Source organism: Pygoscelis adeliae, unplaced genomic scaffold (genome assembly GCF_000699105.1).
Source record: "Pygoscelis adeliae isolate BGI_AS28 unplaced genomic scaffold, ASM69910v1 Scaffold36, whole genome shotgun sequence".
NCBI lineage: Eukaryota > Metazoa > Chordata > Aves > Sphenisciformes > Spheniscidae > Pygoscelis > Pygoscelis adeliae.
The window spans coordinates 3,423,050-3,444,795 of NW_008824934.1; the positions used below are offsets into that span (position 1 = coordinate 3,423,050).

General features: G+C 39.5%; 1 protein-coding gene across 1 annotated transcript in view; it reads left to right on the plus strand.

Annotated features, from left to right (window-relative positions):
• The window catches only part of PEX14 (peroxisomal biogenesis factor 14), a 75,513-nt gene that overhangs the window by 26,059 nt on the left and 27,708 nt on the right, over nucleotides 1-21,746 (plus strand). The window contains exon 4 of the mRNA XM_009325278.1: nucleotides 5,387-5,471. Within this exon, the coding sequence (XP_009323553.1) occupies nucleotides 5,387-5,471 (85 nt within the window). The remainder of the gene's footprint in view (nucleotides 1-5,386; nucleotides 5,472-21,746) is intronic.

Sequence of the window (21,746 nt, forward strand, 5' to 3'; positions counted from 1 at the left end):
GGCTCCCCCCAGCTCCTGCCGCCCTGGGGCTTTTCCTCAGAGCCCTGAGGAGAGACTCACCTGCCCCGAGCCCGCGCCCGCGCTTGCCGTCAGGAACCTCGTTCCTTCGAGTGCTAGCGAAAACTGCGTGGCTGGAATTTGTTTTCTCACCTTTCATCTGGTTGCTGTTCCGTTGGGGATTTGGAGTTAGGTTTCATTCGTAGGACTCCCAGTTGTCTTGAGTTTCCGGGCACCTGGGATTTCTCCTTTTTAGCTCGTATTACCGTTTTTTGGTTACTATTCTGTGTTCTTTTAGTTCTGGGTTCTTAATCTCAGATACGGTTTGAAGCTTGTTTCTTCCTTGCCTTTGTTCTTTTCTGGTTCTGACTCCTGTGAATCTTGCTTTAAACTGTGTTTTTTTTTTCCTTTGCTCTGTTTTACATGAGGGGTTTTTTGTTGTTGTTACTGCATTTTTAAACTTTTCTCGATATGACTTTGAGATCTGCCAAACTTTGTAGGTTTCTAGGTTCTCTCGCAACAGAAATAATTCCTGGGGTTCTGCATGGTTTCATAAAAATTCCAATGAAAACACAGGAGCTTTAATGTGTTTCCTCCCTCCTGACTGACCTGCAGATAATTTCCTCAGAAATAATGAGCAGTTTCCATGAAATATGAATTTCACAGGGATTCGGGGGCCCAGGACACTGAATTGGGAAAAGGTTTGTCCTGGGAGGAGGAAGCTTGTGTTGGGGAACGTTGTGTATGTAGTGTCCCAGGACCCCGACTCTGAGCGAGCTCTGCCTGGAATCTCCAGGAACAGTGCCTCTTTAGTGAGATATATGGCTTCATAATTAGCCCCTTGCATTTTTTCATGAGTGCTAGCATCAGCGTTCTATGATGTGTTTCCCTGATTAACAGCTGCTTTGCAACTATTTCCGTGTGCCACCGATAACCGTGTTTGTCAAGTTAGTCCTGGCAGAGCGCTGATTTCTTACTAAAATGGAGCATTTCTGTTTGAAGGGGTTTTCTTGTTCACTGCAGTGCCAGGCTTTTAAGTCAGCCCTTGTTAAAACATAAGTTGGCTTTAGCCTGATGCTTGTTAACAGGATTCTGGGTATCTCCTTTAGAGTAGGAGTGCAGAAACCTTTCACAGACAATTTAATCTTCTGAGCCTTGCAAACATACAGCCGTACACTGAGGGGGTGTTGCTGTAGGCTAATATATTGATCAGTTCCATTTGCCCTATAGCTGTGGCCTTCTGCTCTGGCTGAAATAGGTTGAGTGTGCGTTGATACTGCTGTATTATTATTTTTTAATACACTAGAAAAAAATTAATTCCAACTTCTTTTACATACGTCATGTATATTGCCAGTGTTGATTGCTTCCGCACATGTAATGTAAACTGTCTGTGCATAGTTCATGGCCTGTGCCGCCTCTGCTTAATGAAAAGAAGTGTTGCGTTTAAACAGATACAGATCCACTCAGAAAGACAAAATACCATCCCTTGCAACATATAATTCAGACCCAACCTTTACATCACAGGTCATCTCAAAGTCTCAGTCTATCAACAAATGCTGTTTAGTAATAACCTACAGAGGGTTCCCAGTATTAGGAAATCTATTAGAGCTCTTACGGGCTGCGCTCCTGGTGGCTTTTGATTCTGTTTTCCACGTGGAACTCTGTTACTGAATCCTGTGGAACTTTTATTGATGAAGGTGATTTTCTTTTACATTTCTGTTAATCGATTGTTTTGGCGTTTTTTTTGAGGTGGTAGAAAGTGGGCATTTGCCACAGTATTTTAAATTTCATGGTTTATTTTTCTAATGCTAGTAACTGGTAAAGTAGCTTAGATTGCTTCATTGGAAACCCTGCAGCTTTGAGCATAATAAGAAATAAGGCTGGCTTTACCTTCGTCATTAACACAAAAGGGAGGGAAATCAGGAATGAGGGACCTTGGCTATAACGTCAAAGTGCTGTGCTTTGGCTCAGAATTTCGCCAGCCTGCTGCACTCCCACAACATCTGCAATAAAGTTCCTGTCTCCGTTTTATATCTTTGACATTGAAGCAGAATATTTGGCCTGAATTTATGTAATTTGGCCAGACACAAATATAGTCCATGAAGAGTTACATTCATCTTCTAATTAGAAAATCAAACTGTAGGACAAGACCTGCTGCAGGATTCCGCCCACCACCACCCAGTCAGAAATACGTCTTTGTGTATCGTATCACTGCAGGAGAAGTGGTGGCAGGATAGCAAGTTTATGGAGTTGACTTGCTTTTAACAGCCAAATACACTGTCTTTCCTTAAGAGAAATATGTACCTGATCCACTAGATAAAACTAATTTGCTGGCCAGTGTGCGCTGGCAATCTAAGAATCAGGAGTAGTGATACAATGCACATTATTTGGCAGTGTCCTAATACTGTAAAAATTTGGAAAAGTGTTACAAATGATACAGAAATAGTATGGAACAATGTTACCAGCTGAGTCGGAGTGCTATTTGCCGTATGATTTTTTTGGCTATACACAGGACTGCAAAGTCTTCTCATCTTCCTCCCCCTTTTTCTATTGTTTAAATTATGGACTGCAGTTGGCCTTGTTTGTGCAGAGAAAATGATCCATAGAAAGTAGGAAAGTTCTTGTTTATGTTTGTTGAAAATATTGGCATTTTGACATGGCCAAAATTGCTTCATAAGTTGCTCATGTATACAAGATGAATTATAAACATGAAGACGTTTCAGCTCAAAAAAAAAAATGTTCAGAGGTAAATGCAAACAAATATGAGAAACACGGGATTATTGGGAGGAGGAATACATGTCCAGGATTCTTTTTTATGGAGTTTGTTGTTGCTTGTAGTTTTATTTTGTTTTAAGATTAAAAACTTTGTGAATAATGGAGGAAGTGATGCAGGGAAGAGATAAAACAGAAGTTTATTTTGGAGTGAAATTTACTACCGAAATGTTTACATTTTTACAAGGCAAAAATAAGTTTTAATAAAGAGTTAGAATCAATAAACTGTTCACATGGTTGCGATTGAAATAGCACACTGAAAAATACTGCTTATTTCTTACAGGTTTTTTAATGCTTAAAAACTGATAATTAAATACGAGAGCTTGCAGAATTTCAGGTCTGCAGGCCTTTTGTGTCTGTGTCTCCAGCTCACAAAATGTGGGAGGGAGTGTTGAGGAATTTCTGAAGAAACAAACAAGTAATTATTGTTAGAAGGAAAGTGGTTTTGATATGTTCGCATATCCGTTGGTCTGCTCATTTGGGCATCTTTCTTATTCAGCATATTATCTTAAGGTTATTAGTTTGGGCGCTTTATATTTCTGCATCTGGCGTAGCAATATCAGCACAGTTTAACTCTGTGATTTGCCTGTCACCTGCATTTCAGCTGGAGACAGATCAAGTGCACATAAATGAAACCAAAGTGTACTTTATGTGGGGTATTTTGCTATAGTATTTTATGGTTCAAAATTACTGAATGTAAACTTAAGGAAAAAAATGAAGGAGAATAAGGAAAGGAAAAGAATTAAAAATACTCCCTTCATTTTATCCTCCCAACTTTGAAGTGTGCTGGGACTTTGTCAAATTCCCGTTAAAATAAATATGTCAATTTCATCTCTCTTCCAAATTCATTTATCATGCTTTTTTAAAAGGTGTTTTCTGCTTTACCTGATGTTTAAATTGGATTCGCTCGTTTCTGCTGTTCTTTGCTGTATCCCCCATGTTTTTCTTAAATGAATTAGTAATGACAGCGTACTCCATCATACCCTCTCTACAGCCACTTTAAGGGAAGCCTGGTGATCTAAACCTTTTAACCTATTAAAGATGATTTTCCCCAATTGAATCAGACCCACCACAGGTGTAATAACTAATCATTTAAACTACACCTGCTATTATGTATTTTTAAGCCATTATGCGTGTTGGATAGATGATAATTCATGTTTATTGCATTGTCCAATGGATCCGTTTTGCCTACACTAGCCTGATTAATGTATTTAAAGAAATAAGAGATGCAATTTGAAAGAAAAAAAAATTGATGGAATGCACTGAGGAGTACATTGAAAGTGCCATTAAACCCATCAGAACTTTGCTCTCTGACCAGAAATGCATATTTGAAGGGTTTGATTCAAACACAAAGTGAAACTTAGTGATTTCAGTAGTGATGCTGTTTTTTTCTTTCTTTTTCTGCTGCGAAAAGTTCTGAAAACCTTTTTGGAACTGAATTCCGGAAACTGTATTTTAAGATAAACTCTTCAAGACCTACCTAACATAGGTCTAGCGTATACCACCATTTCAGGAGAAGGTTCACGCCACTCCTTGGGGCAGAAAAACCTCTTCCATGCATATGCATCGTTATTTTTAGCTCTAGTGGAAGGAAGTCATCTCTTCCACTAGTTCACATGGATGTGTCCATCTCCTAAGTGGTGTTAACTTCAGGCAAATTATTCCCGCTGATGCCACAATCAGAACAGATGTCTGTATAAAAGTAAAGTGAATCAGCTGTTTTCCACTAGTGCAGCAACACATAGTAATGTCTGTAATAGTATAGGAGAGTATGTGGAAAGTTGACCTACCATATGAAGAAAAAAATCAAATACCTTTCATTGGCATGAAATGGAAATGTAAAAAACTAGTGCCGTTTTCATTGATGCCATTGAGTATTATCCTATACTTTATGCTTTGTTTGAATAAGTGGTTTGTTTTAAGTGCTATGTCACCTTAAAAAAGGATGTAGAAGTCAGTCTTTAGACAAAAGTAATCTCTGATTTCTGCTGGTGTGGAACATAAATTTAACCACTCACCTACCCATTTCTATCATGAAAAGTGACTTTTTTGATATTTTTGTTATGTGATCCAGAACATGTGAAGTTGCTTCTTTTCCAGTTGTAACAAGCTGAGGTTTATTTATGGCTTTCAGTAAATTAGAATGATGGCAGAAAAGGCCTTAATCTCTTAGAATTTGCAGGGAGCTTTAAGTCAGGTAGAAGGGAAGCATTCTTACTAGTAAGCCTACTGTTACAGATCGCATGCATTGTCTCAAGGTTGCCCTCAACTATAGGAGCCAACTTAGGTGAAGAGGTCACAATATAAATGACAGAAACCCCCAAGAATCTTAATGGAGTTGTTTGCACAGGTTGTGCTGCTCCAAGAGTGATTCAACAAGAAACTTCTAGGTTGAAGTACCGTAATTGTGCTGTCTGATTAGAGTTGAGCCACAAACTCTGATGCTTATTGCACCATTTCTGAAAGTTGGATCGGTGTCAGCTCCAGACTCTCTCCATGTGTTGGATGCGATGCCTTACTTTGCAGTACAGAATGCATAATGTAAAATAGGAATTTGACCATTCCTAACTTGGATCTTTTCTCTCTTCTATTTCTCCAATCCTCCTACCCTCATCAGATTGTGACAGCAGTGAAGTTTTTACAGAATCCACGAGTCCGCCAAAGTCCTCTTGCAACCAGAAGAGCGTTTCTGAAGAAGAAAGGTATGGACTCTTAAGTTTGTGGTCTCAGTGATGAGGGAGCTTGAGTTAGCGTAAAGCCAAAATGTATTGCTATGGAAAATTAGATGTTAAGGACAAAGCAAGTAGTCTGTCTCAAAAAAAGATTTGAAGTTTGTAAGAAGTATCAGTCTCTTTTCTTCCAAACTGACTAGAGCAATATTGGCACCAGATGTGGAATTATAGAATACAGAAGACACATTGGAAGTTTTTGGGTTAACTACTCTCAGATCTTTTCTGAAATCAGGACAGTTTAAAGTTGCGGACTAGTTGGTCAGTTCTAACCTTAGTGACATTGGCTTTAGAATGACCAGCTTCTAGGTGAAAAGGTCGAATATTTCCGAAGAGAGCCAGAGAGAGGAATGAAGGGCGAGGGACTTGGTGAAAGTAAACAAGGTCAGGCTGAGGTCAAGCTTGGGGTCAGCCTGACTTTCAGGCTGAAATGGTAAACTACTGACTGAGTTTAGCCCTTTTCTGTAGCAGGGATAGAACAGATCCTGACAAATCCTATATCGTCTTAGACAGATGGAACATACTTTGACCATTGCCTACTAGGAATTTATTTTACCTTCTGACTCATAGCGGAACTATCTTTTGTTCTTTTTTTTCTTTTTAAAGTTTTTACTCCACAACTTACGGTGCATTTCAGGTGAAGTTCACTCCGTATTATGCTACCCTCCTGGGACCTTAGATCCTTAGATATTGCTTAGATCCTTACCACAAGGTGTAAATAATAAGGACAGTCTTACCTTGGAGTTAATTACCTGTACTATGGAGCACTTCAAGCAGTTGGAATGATACTGAAAATACAAACTCCAAGCTTCAGAGGGGAGTGACCCACTTACACATTGAAGTCGTAAGTACTTCAGGGTACATCAAATTCTATAGCTAAAGATCTTGGGTTTTGAAAAGTAGGGAAGCCTATGAAATATATATTATTCTGTTTGGGGTTATGAACTGTTTATTGAGACGCCTGAGATCTGATATCATGAGATGGAGAGTTCAAGTATATGCACCACTTTGCTCATCTTGATTAGCAAAGGACCTAGAAGAGAATGGCAGGCTTGTGTTTTAGCAATGATGTCATGACAAGTAGTTCATGGGTACATCATTTTGAGTGCGATCCTTTCACTGCTTGTCCTAGTGCCAGTTAGAGAACATTCCCATCGCATAGGCATGTTGCTTGCCCTGCCCTGCCATCAGGATGGCATTAAAATTTGGACCCTGTTGGCCGCTGTGCTCCATGAGTTTTTCCTTGAAATATGTGGACCTACGGGGAGTAATTAATCATAAAAGCTTGGGGATTTCAACTCTATCATCAAAGCAATGAAGCAAGGGAAAGCTGAGCCTAAAAGCTGTGCTGATTACCCAGGGTAACCTGATACAAAATCTATTGTTGCCGAGAGATCCTTAGCCCCCAGTATATCGTGCAATATTATAACTGCCTGATCTTATTCTGTGCTGACAATGACCAGTTATTCCTCATTTTCTCTCTCAACACAGCTGGGTTAGAATTTCATTTGCAGAAGGTATTTAGAGCAATTTAGAGACAAATGTCTCTGGTGTTTGCTCTGCACTTCCCCACCGCAGGCTTCGCTGAACAGTTTTTAGTATCAGGAGCTCCATCTAATCTGTTTAATTTTAATAAATCCCTGACTGGGAGAAGAGGAAGGGTGGGGAGATGGAGGCACAGAGAAACTGTGGCCCGACTAATACTTCTTATGAATTACTTGGCTAATAATTACTAAAGAGCAGAAATGGTTTGGTAGAGCTGTTTGTTTGTTCCAGTTTGTTAATTAGCCCTCCTTCCCTTTGTGCTAATTGTTTGTTTGAAAACTTAACAGTAGGAGATAGGAAGGAGCAGGGTCCAGTAGTGCCTGTACCCAGCAGTCACTGGGAATACGTCCATATGGAATCTGACCACTGAGCTTACAACATGACCTCTGTTCAGTGCTCAAGAGCAGAAGGTACATACTGTCATGGTACCTATGTGCTCTAGCACGATGAGGCAATTATTCTTGAAACGTAGATGTTGTGGTTAGTTTAGTCCTGAGTAAAATGGGGGACTACACGGTTTGGTAGGCTGTTCCCCCTATTCTCTGATATACAGTCATTGTCATCCCAACGACAATGTTTATCCCCATTTTACAGATAGTTAGGCTGTCTGGTAGAGAAGTCCTCACTGCCAGGCAAAAAAGCTTTTTCTGTTGAGAAACCATTTTGGTTACAAGAGTCTCTTTTAAAATTATCTTTGTAGGAAATAATACAGAGGTACCCTTGTATTTTTTTCACAGTTACTCTGATCCAAGTTTCTTCGAGCAGAAATTGCAGGAGAAGATCTTTTTATGGACCCCAGAAGAAGTTTGGTGGAGGGGAATTTTCATATCTGTAGATAGCTGTACGCCATGTATGAACTTGTCTTTTGTAGTTACTTTCGTGGAACTGTACAGGAGAGGTCTATGACTCCCCACAGTCTGGTTAAAAACTCCTGCAGTAGAGAGGATGGTGCTGGATCACCTTGTGTCTGTGAATGCGGAGGGAAAAGACCAGGTGCCCTACCCCTGCAGGAGCCTGCCACTACCCCAGCTACAGCCTATGTAGGCTACAGGGGTAGGACTGGAGCATTAGCTGTGGATGAGCTTTTGGGTCCTGCAATCGCGACTTTGTCTAAGAAATTTCACTTCTGAGATTTGCAGAGATGGTTCCGCCTTGAATTATAATTTCTTCTTCTTTTTTACAAGCATCTCCTTCCTAAAAAAGGCCAATCAAATTTTATTTCCTTTTAATATTAATTAATATTCAGTATGGGAACTGGATTTTGTTTAATGCATTTCAGTGCAGTGAGAAATGAAAGTTTCTTCAGGATCATCAGCTGGACTGGGTTTGGTTTTTAGTGAAACAGTAGTTGCAGAGGCTGCAAGTAGGCTTTCCTGGTTACTTGCAGGTCAGGGGTTTGCTGAACTGCTCTCCCTGGAAGATGGGATGATAGTGTTGATGACAGTTGGGAGAGCGAGGGTGTCCTGGATTTGTAAAAGGTCTTTCAAAAGTTGGATGAGATTTCTCTGTTGTCTTAAGCACTTTTAAACTCCCAGATACAGAGGCATTAATGAGAAACATGAAGTTATTAGAATAATTTATCATTTTCTTTGAAGCTTACACTGGCATTTTGTGTAATTTATGACATTTCCTCCTTTTTATCATGAACTTCTTCAGATGAAGGGAAAAACAGCTGTTTCCCCTCAGAGTATCTGAAAGAAAAGAAAGGAAAAAAAGATGCTGTTTGTTTTTTGTCCAACTCGCTGATTCTGCTGATGACATGCCACAGAATCAGCGGCGCCTTGGGAGTAATTAGACAGCATGTGGGGTTTAAACCCTTGTGGAAATGTGTCTGTCATCTAACTGTTGTGCCTCAGATGTCCTGTACTGCTCAGTTACCCATCCGGTAACTCATGTGGCTTGTTAATTTTGTGTACTCTGAATCTGTAACTTCTGGCAAGATAGAGAAAGGGGGTGGAAGTGCACTATGCATGTGGAGCTCTGTTTTTCAGGGTGCTAGTCTTTGGGGCAGGGAAGGGAAAAACTGCTAGGTTATTGTATAATTGTATACTTCTATATATACTTATTGTATAATTCTGGATGAAAAACTTCTTCCTTAGCTGCTTGTTCTCTTCATCTGTAAAACAAGTACAGTAATGCCTTCCCAGAGTGGGATTGTGGGAACAGACAAAAGCATACGAGGAGCTCAGAAATTATAGTGGTGGGAGAACGGAAGTGCATTAGGGCAAGTAAATGTATAATTGTTGAGTTATATTGGGAAAACGTCCACCCAGAAGGTTGGACAGTCTTCAGAAGATATGCTGCCGGGATTGGTCTTTTGTGTATATATATATGTAACATAACGGGCTACACGCTTCCAAAAGCAGTCGCGCTCTTGCTTGGTGAGATGAGTTGGAGGTTGTTGGAAGCGTTGCCCTTTTACATGTTGTATCTACTAATCTATTTCATTACTTTGGCTGGTACGAAGTGAGTTACTACACAAGGTTTTCCTGTAGGTCTTGCACAGTTTTTTGCAGTGCATCAGAATTCCAGAAAATTTTGCCAGTGTCAAGATGCCAGGCTATGGTGATTTCTGAAGAGATGAATAAATTGTTTAATTATACATGCCCCTTCCCAATCAGAGCTCAAAGACACTTGATTCCCTGGAAACGAATGCTGTCAGCCCCACAATCTCCAGCAGAAAACTGTCTTAATTTTCTTCCTTTTTCTGTAGTCCTCATTCTTTGAAGTTGAACCCGTCTTTCCTTCTTTGCCAAAGAAACCCAAGTGGATCACCTTGAGGACCTGAGAGAAGGGGGCACAACCCACTGCTGGAGGGCTTTAAAGGAAGTAAATTCTTCAGCAGATTTCAATTTAACCCTCTTTTATTACTTTTTTATAATTTAAGTCCATTTCATGAGGCAGTTTGCATGTCCTTGAATGGAATCTCGTTACCATGAAAGCTTTTTTAGCATTGATTTCATAACAGTCTTAATTTAATAGCGCCATCATTACGGAGAGGCCCTGAGAGTGGGGCCCTAGCTTTCCAGGTCACTGACCTTTTAATTACAAACCTTGTTCTGATGGCCAGGTTATCGACTGGACAGCTCCCAACTCCTGCCCCCAGCATGAAGATGAAAATAACTGCCTTTCCTCCCCCACTTCCAGAAAAGGGAGGAAAAGAAAAGTAACCTCTTGTGTTTCCAAAATTAATTTTCTCCTTCAGCTTTACTTTGTAATTAATTCTTTAACATGTCTCAGTGAAGCTCGAACAGTTTTTAAAAAGCTTTTCCTTGAGAAGAAAATACAATGCAAGCCAATAGAGTCCAGTGACAACTCATACAAAAAAATACAGTTAGTAGCCTGTGCTGTCAAAATACCTATTTGGGCCAAACTGCTATGGCTCTCCAAACCTTATGCTTTTCTAGAAATGACCATGTTTGATACAAGAATGTGTGATTAGGCTGTAAGTGTAGACTATTCAAGGAATGCTAGGTGACTTGTCCTTCTCTTCAAACATATGTTAACAGAATATGGATTTAAGACATGGTGAAGAAAAGGAGTGAAGACTTGACTTCACTGCACAACTGATTGTGTGAGTGAGCGTTTGTCCTGTTTTGTACTTGCAGATCGGGTAACTTATTCTCTAGTGGTCTAATAAGTGTTTTGTGCCAATGCCTGCGCAGACCTCATCACTTGCACTTGCAAAGCTGCAAGTGAGACCTGGAATTCAGATAACAGATAACAAAAATTTATTGCAAGAATATACTTAGTGTATTAAGCATCTAGAGCAAACTACTTCAACGCACAATGAGAGAAAGTTCACTAGCATAGGTAGAACCAGGGAGGGTGTGCTTTCTGGTTATTAAAGAAGTTTGGAACAGGTGTTCAAGTAGCATAAAGTAAGTTTAACAGCATGTGTAGACTTACAGAAATGACTGTACAGGTTAAACGGAAGTCAGTGCATTCCACATTTTCATAACGCTTTTCATCTGAGGATCTTAGAGCACATTGTACCCATTAACCATTGAAACTTCGCAGCTATTTGCATGGAGCGTGTTTGATGGTGTGTATAGGGTTATCTAGATCTCACTGTGCTTTCCACTAAAAAGCATCCACCGCTGACTTACGAGGACAGCAGCTGCTTAACATCACTACGTGGTTTTTAGGAGAGGAAATGAAGAATACTTTATCTAAGTGATCTTGCAGAGGGAGCTTTAGGGATAGAGAATGTAATTACTGGGTAAAAAATTTACTAAGATTCTTGAAAAGCACTATGGGATATTTAATTACTAAAGATGCTTAGGCCTCTGTTTATGACTTTGAAAGATTGCTAATATGCCTTATAATATTTTGCTTAAGTTAAAGAAAAATATGTCCTACACCTGTTCACGCTACCAGTTTGTTCTTTAGGTGCCTCCCATCCAAGCTTTGGGTCAGTACAACCCTGCATAACTGGGGAAATCTGGTTGTCTCCCAAGGAACTTACTAGGGACTCAAAGAATGAAGAGCGAGAGAATGAATGCTTTCACTGCTAACAACCTCACAACAGTTCCTATCTGAATCAGCATTATCAGTACTCACATCCGTTTTTGGCACTCTGCTATGTTTGCCCAGTGCTGATAATGTTCAACATACAGGGAAGATTTCCACTGCTGGAGTCTCATAATCCAGAAGAATAGATGTGCTCATGATCCAGAAGTTAGTTCCGCAGTTCTGTATTTTGTATTAGTTGCCTTCTTTTTTCTTCCTGAAAATGATTGAGAATCTCTGTCCATCTGCTGTGGAGATGTCTCCCTGTCCTGCCAGTCTTCTGTCTGCATATCTGTCACTTGCTGTTCAGCACCAGCCTATTCATCATGCTGACTCTTTTTCCCCATCAATTTTACCACCATTTGTGTTATCTGAACTTGTCATGAACTTTACAGATTTTCTTGGCAGAAGAGACCTGCAGTGGTAGTGCTAACAAAATGTGATAAACTAATCAACCTTAGGACATCCTGGGGAATCAGATACGGCTATTCTTTGGAGTTGTCAGGGTTTTTGGAAGAAAATCTTTATAGTTGATAGAAAGCCTTCACTATCATTCCTCAAGATTTGGAAGGAAGTTTGGAAAAAGTAATCTATTTAGTCCCTAATCCACATGGAGAAACCAGTTCCTATCTCATCTTCGACTCTTGTCCCAGTCACTAGTGATTCAAGACAGGGCAGAAAAACACCTGACATTAGTTTAGGCATAACTAGCCGTGTGATGTAGTGTACAAAGGAAGGCAATCCTTTCTGTTTGCTGCCTTTTAATGTTTATAATAGCCAGATGATTAAGAACAGTGTGTGTGTGTTTGATAGAAACTATAGTTACTTACAAGTGCGTTTGTTATTTTAGAAGAACATTGTACTCAGTGTACATTTCATTGTTTTACAATTGTTTTTTATAGCTCAACGGTATCTAGAAACTAGGTTGAACATTTCTATCCCACTGGAAATTCTGAGATTTGGAAATTTGTTTTTATATTAAATGGGGATTAACATTTAAAATAAATTTTTTTTTTTAAATGAAATATTACAGACCTGTCAGATCACTCTGTATTGATTAGACTGGAATCTTTAATATTGTAACTGATAATAAAAGAGATTGATAGAATAATATAATATGTACCATAATATTACAGAGAAGATATTTGGAAAAATGGTTTTTGAATTGTTATGAAATCATTACTTTTCTCCATAACATTTTGGGTTTTTTTGAAGAAACACTTTCTGTATTAAGTTCTAGAAGTTTGTTGATGAGCTCTACTTGGAACTAAAGAATTCTTTCACAGAAGTGCTTTTCACGAGCAGGAAAATACATCATCGTTGTTACTGGATAGCTCCAACAAGCTTGTCATGTTGCACTGTTTTCTACTTGCACATTTGGCTTGAATACCCTAGACTACTGGCTCTGACCTCAGTTAGCATGTTGCTGAATGTGAGGGAAAAAGTCCTACTTGGGCCTGTTAAAAGGGAGTTGAGGAAAAAAAGTAATGGAAAACTTAGGACCTACTAATCTTCACAGTGTATTGGTTTAAGCAAGATTATTTTAAAGGGCTTTGATACAAGCTCTGCTTTTGCATGTATCAAAAACATGAAAATCTCAGTGACTTTCTCTTTGGTTTCTGTGTGGTGTTGGGAAGGTACATCACAAGACGCACCCCTTTGATGTTTAATGATGTTGTGGAGAAGCCATTGAGGGAGCGACTCAAATTTTACATCCTCTAAATGCCTGTATATGTGTCCTATAACAGAGGATACAAGTCACATTAGTGGTAATATCCTTACTCGCTCACTTCAGGCTCAACCTACATTTAGATCTATACTCCACAGCACAAGAGAGGTGATTCATTTAGAGTATATTGGGTAAACAGTCTGCTACATCCCCTGTTTCTTTTGGGCCACAGAAATTCCTCACGATTTCAGTGAAGAGTCCGGAATCACTTTTGCTATGTTTTTGTAGCTTGAAAATTATTGATAAATTGGAACAGACCGGTTTGGTGCCCAGGAAGTTGTGTATGCTACAAAATACTGGTTGTAAGCTTAATTTTTACAAATAATTGGAATGTCATGGGTTTAATGATGTCTCTCCACTTGGCTATCTGACAGTAACTACGTAATGTAGAAGAGCCGTTAAAAATGGCTTTGCAAAATTAACTCCTGTTGCTCACTGAGTGTGTTTTGAGTCATATCTGCCTTGTTTACTGTCAAAATAATATTTCCATTCCTGGTAGCATTGAAAAACCAATGTGATTACAGCAGAGTGAGTTGAAGTCTATTCCAGAAGATAATGCTAAAATAGTCAGTTATATTCCAAGTCCTGAAATTGTTAGCCTTAGTGACGGGCAGAAAAGACCCAGACCCTAAGTCTGACTTGTAAATTTAACAATTTATTTATCATGTTTTCAAGTGAAAGTAAATGCAGAGTGCTAAAAGAAAGTCACTTCTGTAGTTACAATCTAAGAGCAGGCATTGGAGATCTGAGATATGAGTTCTTGCTTGGCTTTGGGCAAGTTACTTGTTCTCAGCTTGCCCATCTGTAAAATGGGGTTAATGACCACTTGTGCATTATTGACTTAGTGAGATTTATGTTAGCTCTGTTTATAAACTGCTTTGATATGCTTGTTTCAGAGTTCTTGGTGCTGCAGCGTGTGATTTTTGAAGTTGCTTGCTGCAGTAAAAGCCACACTTGCAGAGAGGTTGAGAATTTACTTCCGTCAGCTGTGTATGGGAGGGGAAAGCTGCAAAGTTTAGAATGTCATAATGTCAAGGCTCAGGCAGATTGCGTGCAATCCTAATCCAGCCCTGCAGCTTTGACCTTTGAAGCAAGCTTCACCTTGAGACAGTTAAAGAAATCTATGTACGTTTGTATAAAAATATTTTTGTGATAGAAGGAATTTGCTCTTCATGGTCATCCAGCCCAGGGTTTCCCCACAGTCTTCCTGGAGCAAGTAAAGGAATTCAGTTCCTGATCTGCTCTGTGAATGAACCTGGTATTCTAAGTCTAAAGAGACAGCCTTCTCTCTTGGGGCTAAAACAAGGAGTGTAATTAGGGTAATCTGTGTTGCTCTTCTGCTGAAATCCATCTCAGACCTAATGATACTTTCCTGCCTGGAAAGATAAAATAAGTTCCTGTATGAGATAATTCTCTAGGTTCTCTTAGACAACATTTCTACCCTGTTTAAAACTATGTCTTGGGTGCCTGTGAACATGAAATCCTACTACTTGCTTTTCTGCTACACGCTGTTCCTTCTTAATTTTAATCTGGACCGCAATCATTCTTTCCTTGGCTAAAAGGGGAATTTAGTCTTTGGTTCATTCTTTCCTATTCTTTCTGATGGAACCTAGTCCAGGCGAGACTCAGTCCCCTAGGAGGAGAGCAGAGAATTCATTTTCAATGAAATCTGAGGCTCTCTGAAGTAAAAGCTGTTGACTTTGTCATACCGTGCAAATGTGCATTGCTTTTAGCAAGACAATAAAGGGTAAATGGGGTGATCTCTGCTCCTGTGGAGAGGTCGGGTGGTTACATTACACAATCTTCTACAGCATCTTGCAGCAAATACATGGGTTATATTAAAAGTTGCAATCATATCATTTTTTAAAAGTAAATTGCTGACCTTATGCAGTGGAATCAGCTTTATTGAATTTCGCCAAAAATGCGTTTATAATCCCCCCCGCCCTCGCATACACATGATATTCATGTCCTTGCTGCCCATGTGGAAATGTCCCTTTTTATGGTGATAAAATTAAATTTGTCTTTGTCTCTGCCTTGCCTCACCTTTTAAGATTCCATCCTTAAGAGATACCAGTGGATATCCTTACCAGAGAATGAAGATGGGCAATATCCCTGCATGGATGGCTGGCTGACTGTGAGCCAACTGCTACAGAACAAATAAATAAGCTTTTCACATTTAGAGGACAAATAAAGCTGAGGACAGGTGTAATATGGGTATTTTTCTAGGAGTGTTGTGGCCTTAGCATAGGTAAGAATTTATTTTGACTTGGAAGTACTTATGCTTTGCTTCTGGATTTTTTCTAATTGCCACACAATACGTTATGTAAAATCCACAAATAGTTATTGTGCTACTCATGTAATACTGTGTTACGTGTCCTCCTTCAATAATAACTAACCATAAAACCCTCTAGTCTTTGGCCACCTGCAGCCCCCTTCCTGAATTCACTCAAGAAAAAAAAGTGTTTTGCAGCATGCTCAAGAATTTAACAAACACATATCCCATATTTCTATACCGCTTTGTGTATTCGAAGTACTCTACAAATACTGACTAAGCTTGTGACACCTTTTGTGGAATGGCAAGATTATAAGATTAATTTAATGTACTTCTGATTACATTTTCTCTTCTTGGTTAGACCTTTACATTCTCCAAACAGTTTGCAAACTCCAAATTTCAATAGGAAACAGAGGAAATACCATCCCCATTTTAGATGGGGAAACTGAGTCAGATGTGTTAAGAACAGTTAGATCTGAGATAATTCTGACTCCCAGTCATATATATATATAAATATAACCATAACCATACCGTGACGTACTGTCAGTGTGATGTACTGGTGTTTATAGCATTTTCAGTAAAATTACTCAAAGCATTTTCGTGTTTATCCTCTCCAGGCCCCAGCTGCTTTGTGGGGGGGTGGGGGAGGTTAAGCTAGTTTTGTTCGATAAAATCAACGCAAATGATCTAAGTAAACGAAGGGGCAGGTTGGCCTCTGCAGTGTTAGCATGCATCCCTTCTTACAGCAGCTCCCCCAGCCTGTCTTCCTTTTTACGTGGCATTTAAAAGGCTAGCTGCTCAGAGGTACAGAGAAGAATATCAGAATATCATTGCTCCTGCTCTTCAAGTAACCGGGAGAATGCAGCTGTTAGAAATATAAAATACATGTTTAAAAGATGACTCTGTATGTGTTTAAAAAAGAGAGCGAGAGAGGATTCAAGGGAACCAAAAAATAGCAGCTTCCATTACTGTAATTAAATGGCAGCATTTAACCTATCAGGCCGTTGCGTGTATGTGAGAGACGAGTAGGGATCTGCATTTGAAATGATCACTGTCTTCCTTGGGGGATAGAGTAGTTAAATAATTTGTTTGTGAGGTGTGAGTTCAGTGTCGGGTAAAGCAAGTGCTTGCGTGTGTGTGTATCTTAGAAGCTAGGGATGGCTGTGTGTTTACTGAGAATACCCTGGAGGTTGGTATTTACTAGCACGTGCACTGTCAATAAGAACACAAGCTGCTCTTGCCCATTTGTTAGGTTATCTGCAGAGTCAGGGCCTCACCTGGTCCCAGATATTGCATCATAAAAGGAGAGCTTTTTTCACGCTAGGCCACCTGAGACAGACAGGAGTACCAGTAAAAGAAAACCAGGGAGGAAGTGGGGGAAGAAAAGAATCCGAGTCCGTTTGGTGAACTTCATGTACTGTGGTGGCTGTAAAGGGTAAGTTGTTCTATCTGGTCGTTGGACTTGGCACTCAGGAGTGTGGGGGCTGTCATTCCCGGGGGACCAAGGACTAAGCTGCTGCTCCACGGTCTGCCCCTTAAACAACACATCAAACAGTTGCATCTCCTGCAACAGTGTTCCAACTGTGCCTGGCATGATTCCTATGCTTCAAGACCGTAGTGTGCAAAATTATGTGGAGAGAGAGGGATCTGCAAAGTGCATCCTTGGCCCTTCATCATTGACCCCGACTCTGTGAAAGGCTCTGTGGGCACCCCTGTATAGTGGTGTTGATTAGCCTTTTGGCACCCCAGAAAGGAGACACATTCTTATGCAGTGCTCAGAAGGGAGTATCTTCCCATTTTTATTCACTCCCTTTTTATTTGTGAGGCGATTCCTTTGTTTAGGGGATATTTCCTAGTCCTGGAAATCAAGAGCTATCCTCATACAGTATGAGCTGATACTAGTAGCAAGTTTTTCAGCTGCTTCAGCTGCCTCACCTACTGATCTGACTTGTGTTATGTTGCAGGAACATGCCCATAAACGTTTCTTAATCTACACTCCAGTTTCTGTGTGAATTCTGTGTAGCCACTCCTGTTTTAACTCCTGGGCTGGAACTTTCGTGAGGCACTAGAAGACAACGAACAGTGTTAAAAGAATAGATATTTTGGTATTTCCATTTTGCACATTCAACCCCAGTGACTGGATTTTGAGGGCAACACTTGGCTGAAAGGAGACCAGAGAGATGCCATGTATTTTAGCACCCAGTCACAGCAAAGCCTGAATTTGAGTCCTTGTGTAGTTTGGAGAGTTAGAAATCTGGAAGTTATTTCCAAAGATGATCTACAAGCACAAAAAAAAAAAAAGGCTAAACTTGTTGCTTGAATAAATTATTTGTTGCAAATGCCTTACATAGCTGAAATGCATATAATATATGTATAGATTCTCAAAACTGTCAGTCTTTGTACATGATAATTGTCAGTGTCAGTCTCAAACGTTTTACAAAGGATATTGTGTAATATTATTCCTGTTTTACAGATGTAGAAACTGAGGCAGATGGAGGTTAAATGACCTACACAAGGTCAATAGCAAGGCTGGGAATAGAACCCAAATGTGTAGAGGCTTTTTATTATACTAATAAGGAAACTCTGGAGGTGTGTTTGGCATGGTAATCGGAACCCTAGAGAACTAGAAGAAGTTAGTATGTTCTGTGCACGTCCTGAGGGAGCAATGATGAAACTCCTTTTCTACCTTACCACTCCAGTTCTCTGTGTGTGGCCACCACAGTTTTTCCACCACTTAACCTTGTTATTTTTAGTATTGTTAGCATTAGTTGTCCTTTGGGTGTTTAATCCAGACGCCTTTAATTTTCCCCAGAACTGTGAAGAGCCGTTGAAGGCACATGGGGAGAAAAAAACCCAATAAACAAACAAAAAAAAGAAAAATGATCTTTTGAAACTTCTGCTATTTTGTTGACTTGTCCCCTAATGTTTTTGTCTTCACTCTTCTTTTATCACGAAGGACCCTGCTTGAATGTGTAATCTTGGTTTCTTAAAAGTTCATTTGCTATTGTTTCTTTCTTCTCCACCCAAGATTAACATCCTGTGTGATGACATAGAAGGTTGTTGTCTAATGGATGCGATGTAACCAACAGGATTTTGAAGGGTGGGTGGAGAAATATTTATATAGTTGTGTTAAAAATTACACAGTAAGTTTGCCTTTTAAACAGAAGGTATTTCAACACTGTTATTGGCAGCATCAGCCTTTAATTTTACAGGTGGCTAGCTTTGTAGTAGCATTCAGCAAACAATATTTTAATGGCATGTAAAAAAATTTCTCTAAAACAAAAGAAAGAAGAACGAGGGTGATTTATAATCTGTAATGAATACTTGCTGACATGTCTTTTTATAATAGTGTATTAGCGTCTGTGTCTTTCTGGGGGAAGTGCAAACCAGATTTACCCCCAAAATTTGTACCATAATAATCAAATATGTAGTATTTAGATGTATTTTTCTTAATTGAGCTTATCTTCTCAGTGCGATGATACCTGACTCCTAGGTGTCTAACACTGATTCCACTTTATAGAAACTGGATTAGGGGAGCAAAGATGCTCTATAAGGTTGTGAGAAAATATCTGTCAGAAAAAGGACTTAGACTCCTATGTTCATGGCTCCTCACCCAGTGTTAGTTTCTTTACGTTTCCATATATTTTTCCATACATACTTCCATGTATTTTTACATTTTCTTAGAAACATGCAGCTGTAGCTACTGTTTGCCATGTTCCTTATAGCAACTTCCTGACAGAGAGAGTACACAGTCTGCACTGTCGTGCTGCATATTCAGTGTTCCATTCTGTGCGTTCTTCAAACACTGAAAGTTCATTTAGTATACACCTCATGTGATTTTGCATGTGATAAGTCTGGACTGATGGGTTTGCTTTGTTCCTTTTGAAGTTTAAAGTTTTGAAAGTAAAAGAGGAAGCACATAACACTGAGGCAAGTTGCTCTTTACGTTGCAGTTAATCTTAGTCTACAGAGGCTACTCTCTGACGAGCATTGTCTAATGTAGAAAATATCCAGATGCTCCTGTTAGTGTGTTTGGGGCAATCAGTAATTCCAGAGTAATACAAGGAACTGGGAGTGGTGCATCAGGACAGACTTTCTCATTCTTATATATAAAACTAAGTCATCCTTCAGATAGTCTGACAAATCTGGTTAAAGAATGCCTTATCGTGGCTTGAAAGTGCTGTTCTTTTACACAATTCCTTTCTTTTGAACGCAGAGTTGGGGGAAAAAGAGAGTTTGGTTCTAGAATTGCAGGCCAGTCTAGTCCAGTGATAACAGATCAGCAGTGACTTCTATTCTGGAGTTATTCCACATTAGGGCCAGTCTGCTTAGTCAAATCTAGTACGGACTGTGTTCAGGCCCATACCACTGAAAGGCCTGGTTATTTTTTGCTGCAATAACAAAGGAGATGTTGGAGTTACAGATGTCTGGTTGACTGCAGATCCTCCAGGCCAGCTCCTTCTACTTCAGTGCCGGAATTGTTGTGACGTGCTGGTTCAAGTTGTTGGAAATACAGTTTAAAATTGGAGTTCCAAAGGTAGATCAAAACCAAACCTCCTATATTGCTAGTGTTTACCTTACCCGAATTTAAGACAACCTCTGGCTTTCTCCTTAGCAGCTCCTAAAGATATTATCACAGATCAAAGAGTAGCCAAAGGCCAATCATTTTGTTACTATTGCTCAACAAGCTGCTTAACAAAATATTTTTCTTTCACACAAAGTAAATGGATCTGAAGCACATATGTCTTCTGACACTGCTGTTTTTAAAATTTGTGGTAAGTTTTGATAATGAAGTTTAGTTTCTAGGTTTTTGAAGTGCTGTGTACCAAACTGTTCTACTTTTGGAAATGAACTTGTAGAAGAAATTAATATCCTTTCACCTTTATAGAATGTTTTTTGTTGTAGTTCCCAATTTAATAGAAAGGAAATTTCATAGACCTGCTGTGTACTCTGGGTAAGTTACTTCATTTGTGTGTGCAGTGTTTTTCTTTCCAGCCTGTCTTTCCTTCACATAGACTGTTGAACGCTTTGGGTCTGGCTGCCTTCTACTCTGTTTCTGCACAGTACCTGGCACAATACCTACACAGTGAATGCGTTTTGGGGTCTCTAAGGACTATTATAATACAAGTAATGAGGATCAGGAACCATCACCATGAGATTTGTTTCTCTGCAGGCATAGCAGCAAGCATTTGCAGATCACAGGTTGGGTATGCTTGGAAACTTACCCGTTTAGTGTATCTAATACTTGTTTTCTCTGAATGCACGGTCTTATTTCTAGGGAGGTTGTCAGTTGTGGTAACAAATTATGACAGCACTGTGGTTACTAGAGTAGTGTCTCTTCCATTATCTGGATTTTCTGCCATATACAGGCTTCTTTTAAACAAATGTCAGAGTCTTGGTTATGTTCTGTTCCTGATAAACTACCTTGGAATTGGCATCCTGGCATAGAGTCTTCAAAGCCTTCAAACCCCAAGGTAGATATTAATTTGAAATCATTTCAAATATGCAGAGGTTTTTATTCTCTACGTAGTGTTCTCACATCATGTACTGGTTGAATTGGATGTCCTGTGTTCCCGTGTTACAACATTGGCTTCCAGCTTAGTCACATGCATTGTCTCTTCATCACTAGTGGTGCAATAGACAGGTGGACTTACTCTACCATTGTCCACTCAAAGAAGTCTTTCTATCAGGTACTGTTCTTCTGCTTGTATAATAGAAAGGAAAAGCTGAAGGCAAGAGACCTAAAAATAAAACCCATAGATGATGACAGAGTAAAATTTCCCCCTGTTTTTAGAAGGAGAGATTTTTATTAATGTTACAGAAAAACTTGTTTCTTCTGTCTTTTTTGCTGATCGTGGTATTCTTAGAACGAGACTAATAGACAGGTCTTTGGAAGAAGGTAACCAAGATTGAAGTTTCACTGTGTTTTTGCATATGCTTGTTGTGTAGGAATTTAACTGGGCTTTGCAACAAAACTTCTGGTTCTGTAATTCAGGTTACTGAGGACTTCTGGACATGTCTTGCTTGATTTAGAGTCGTGTTGCTGTCTGCCTTTTGTGTAATTTGAACTTTTTGTGAAGCAAAAATTGTGCCTGTTGAATTATGCTGTCTGCTACCCGAAGATTTGTGGTAGATTAATTCAAAAACAAGGCGTCCATATCCTGTTAAGGCTGTGATAGCACTGCATGTA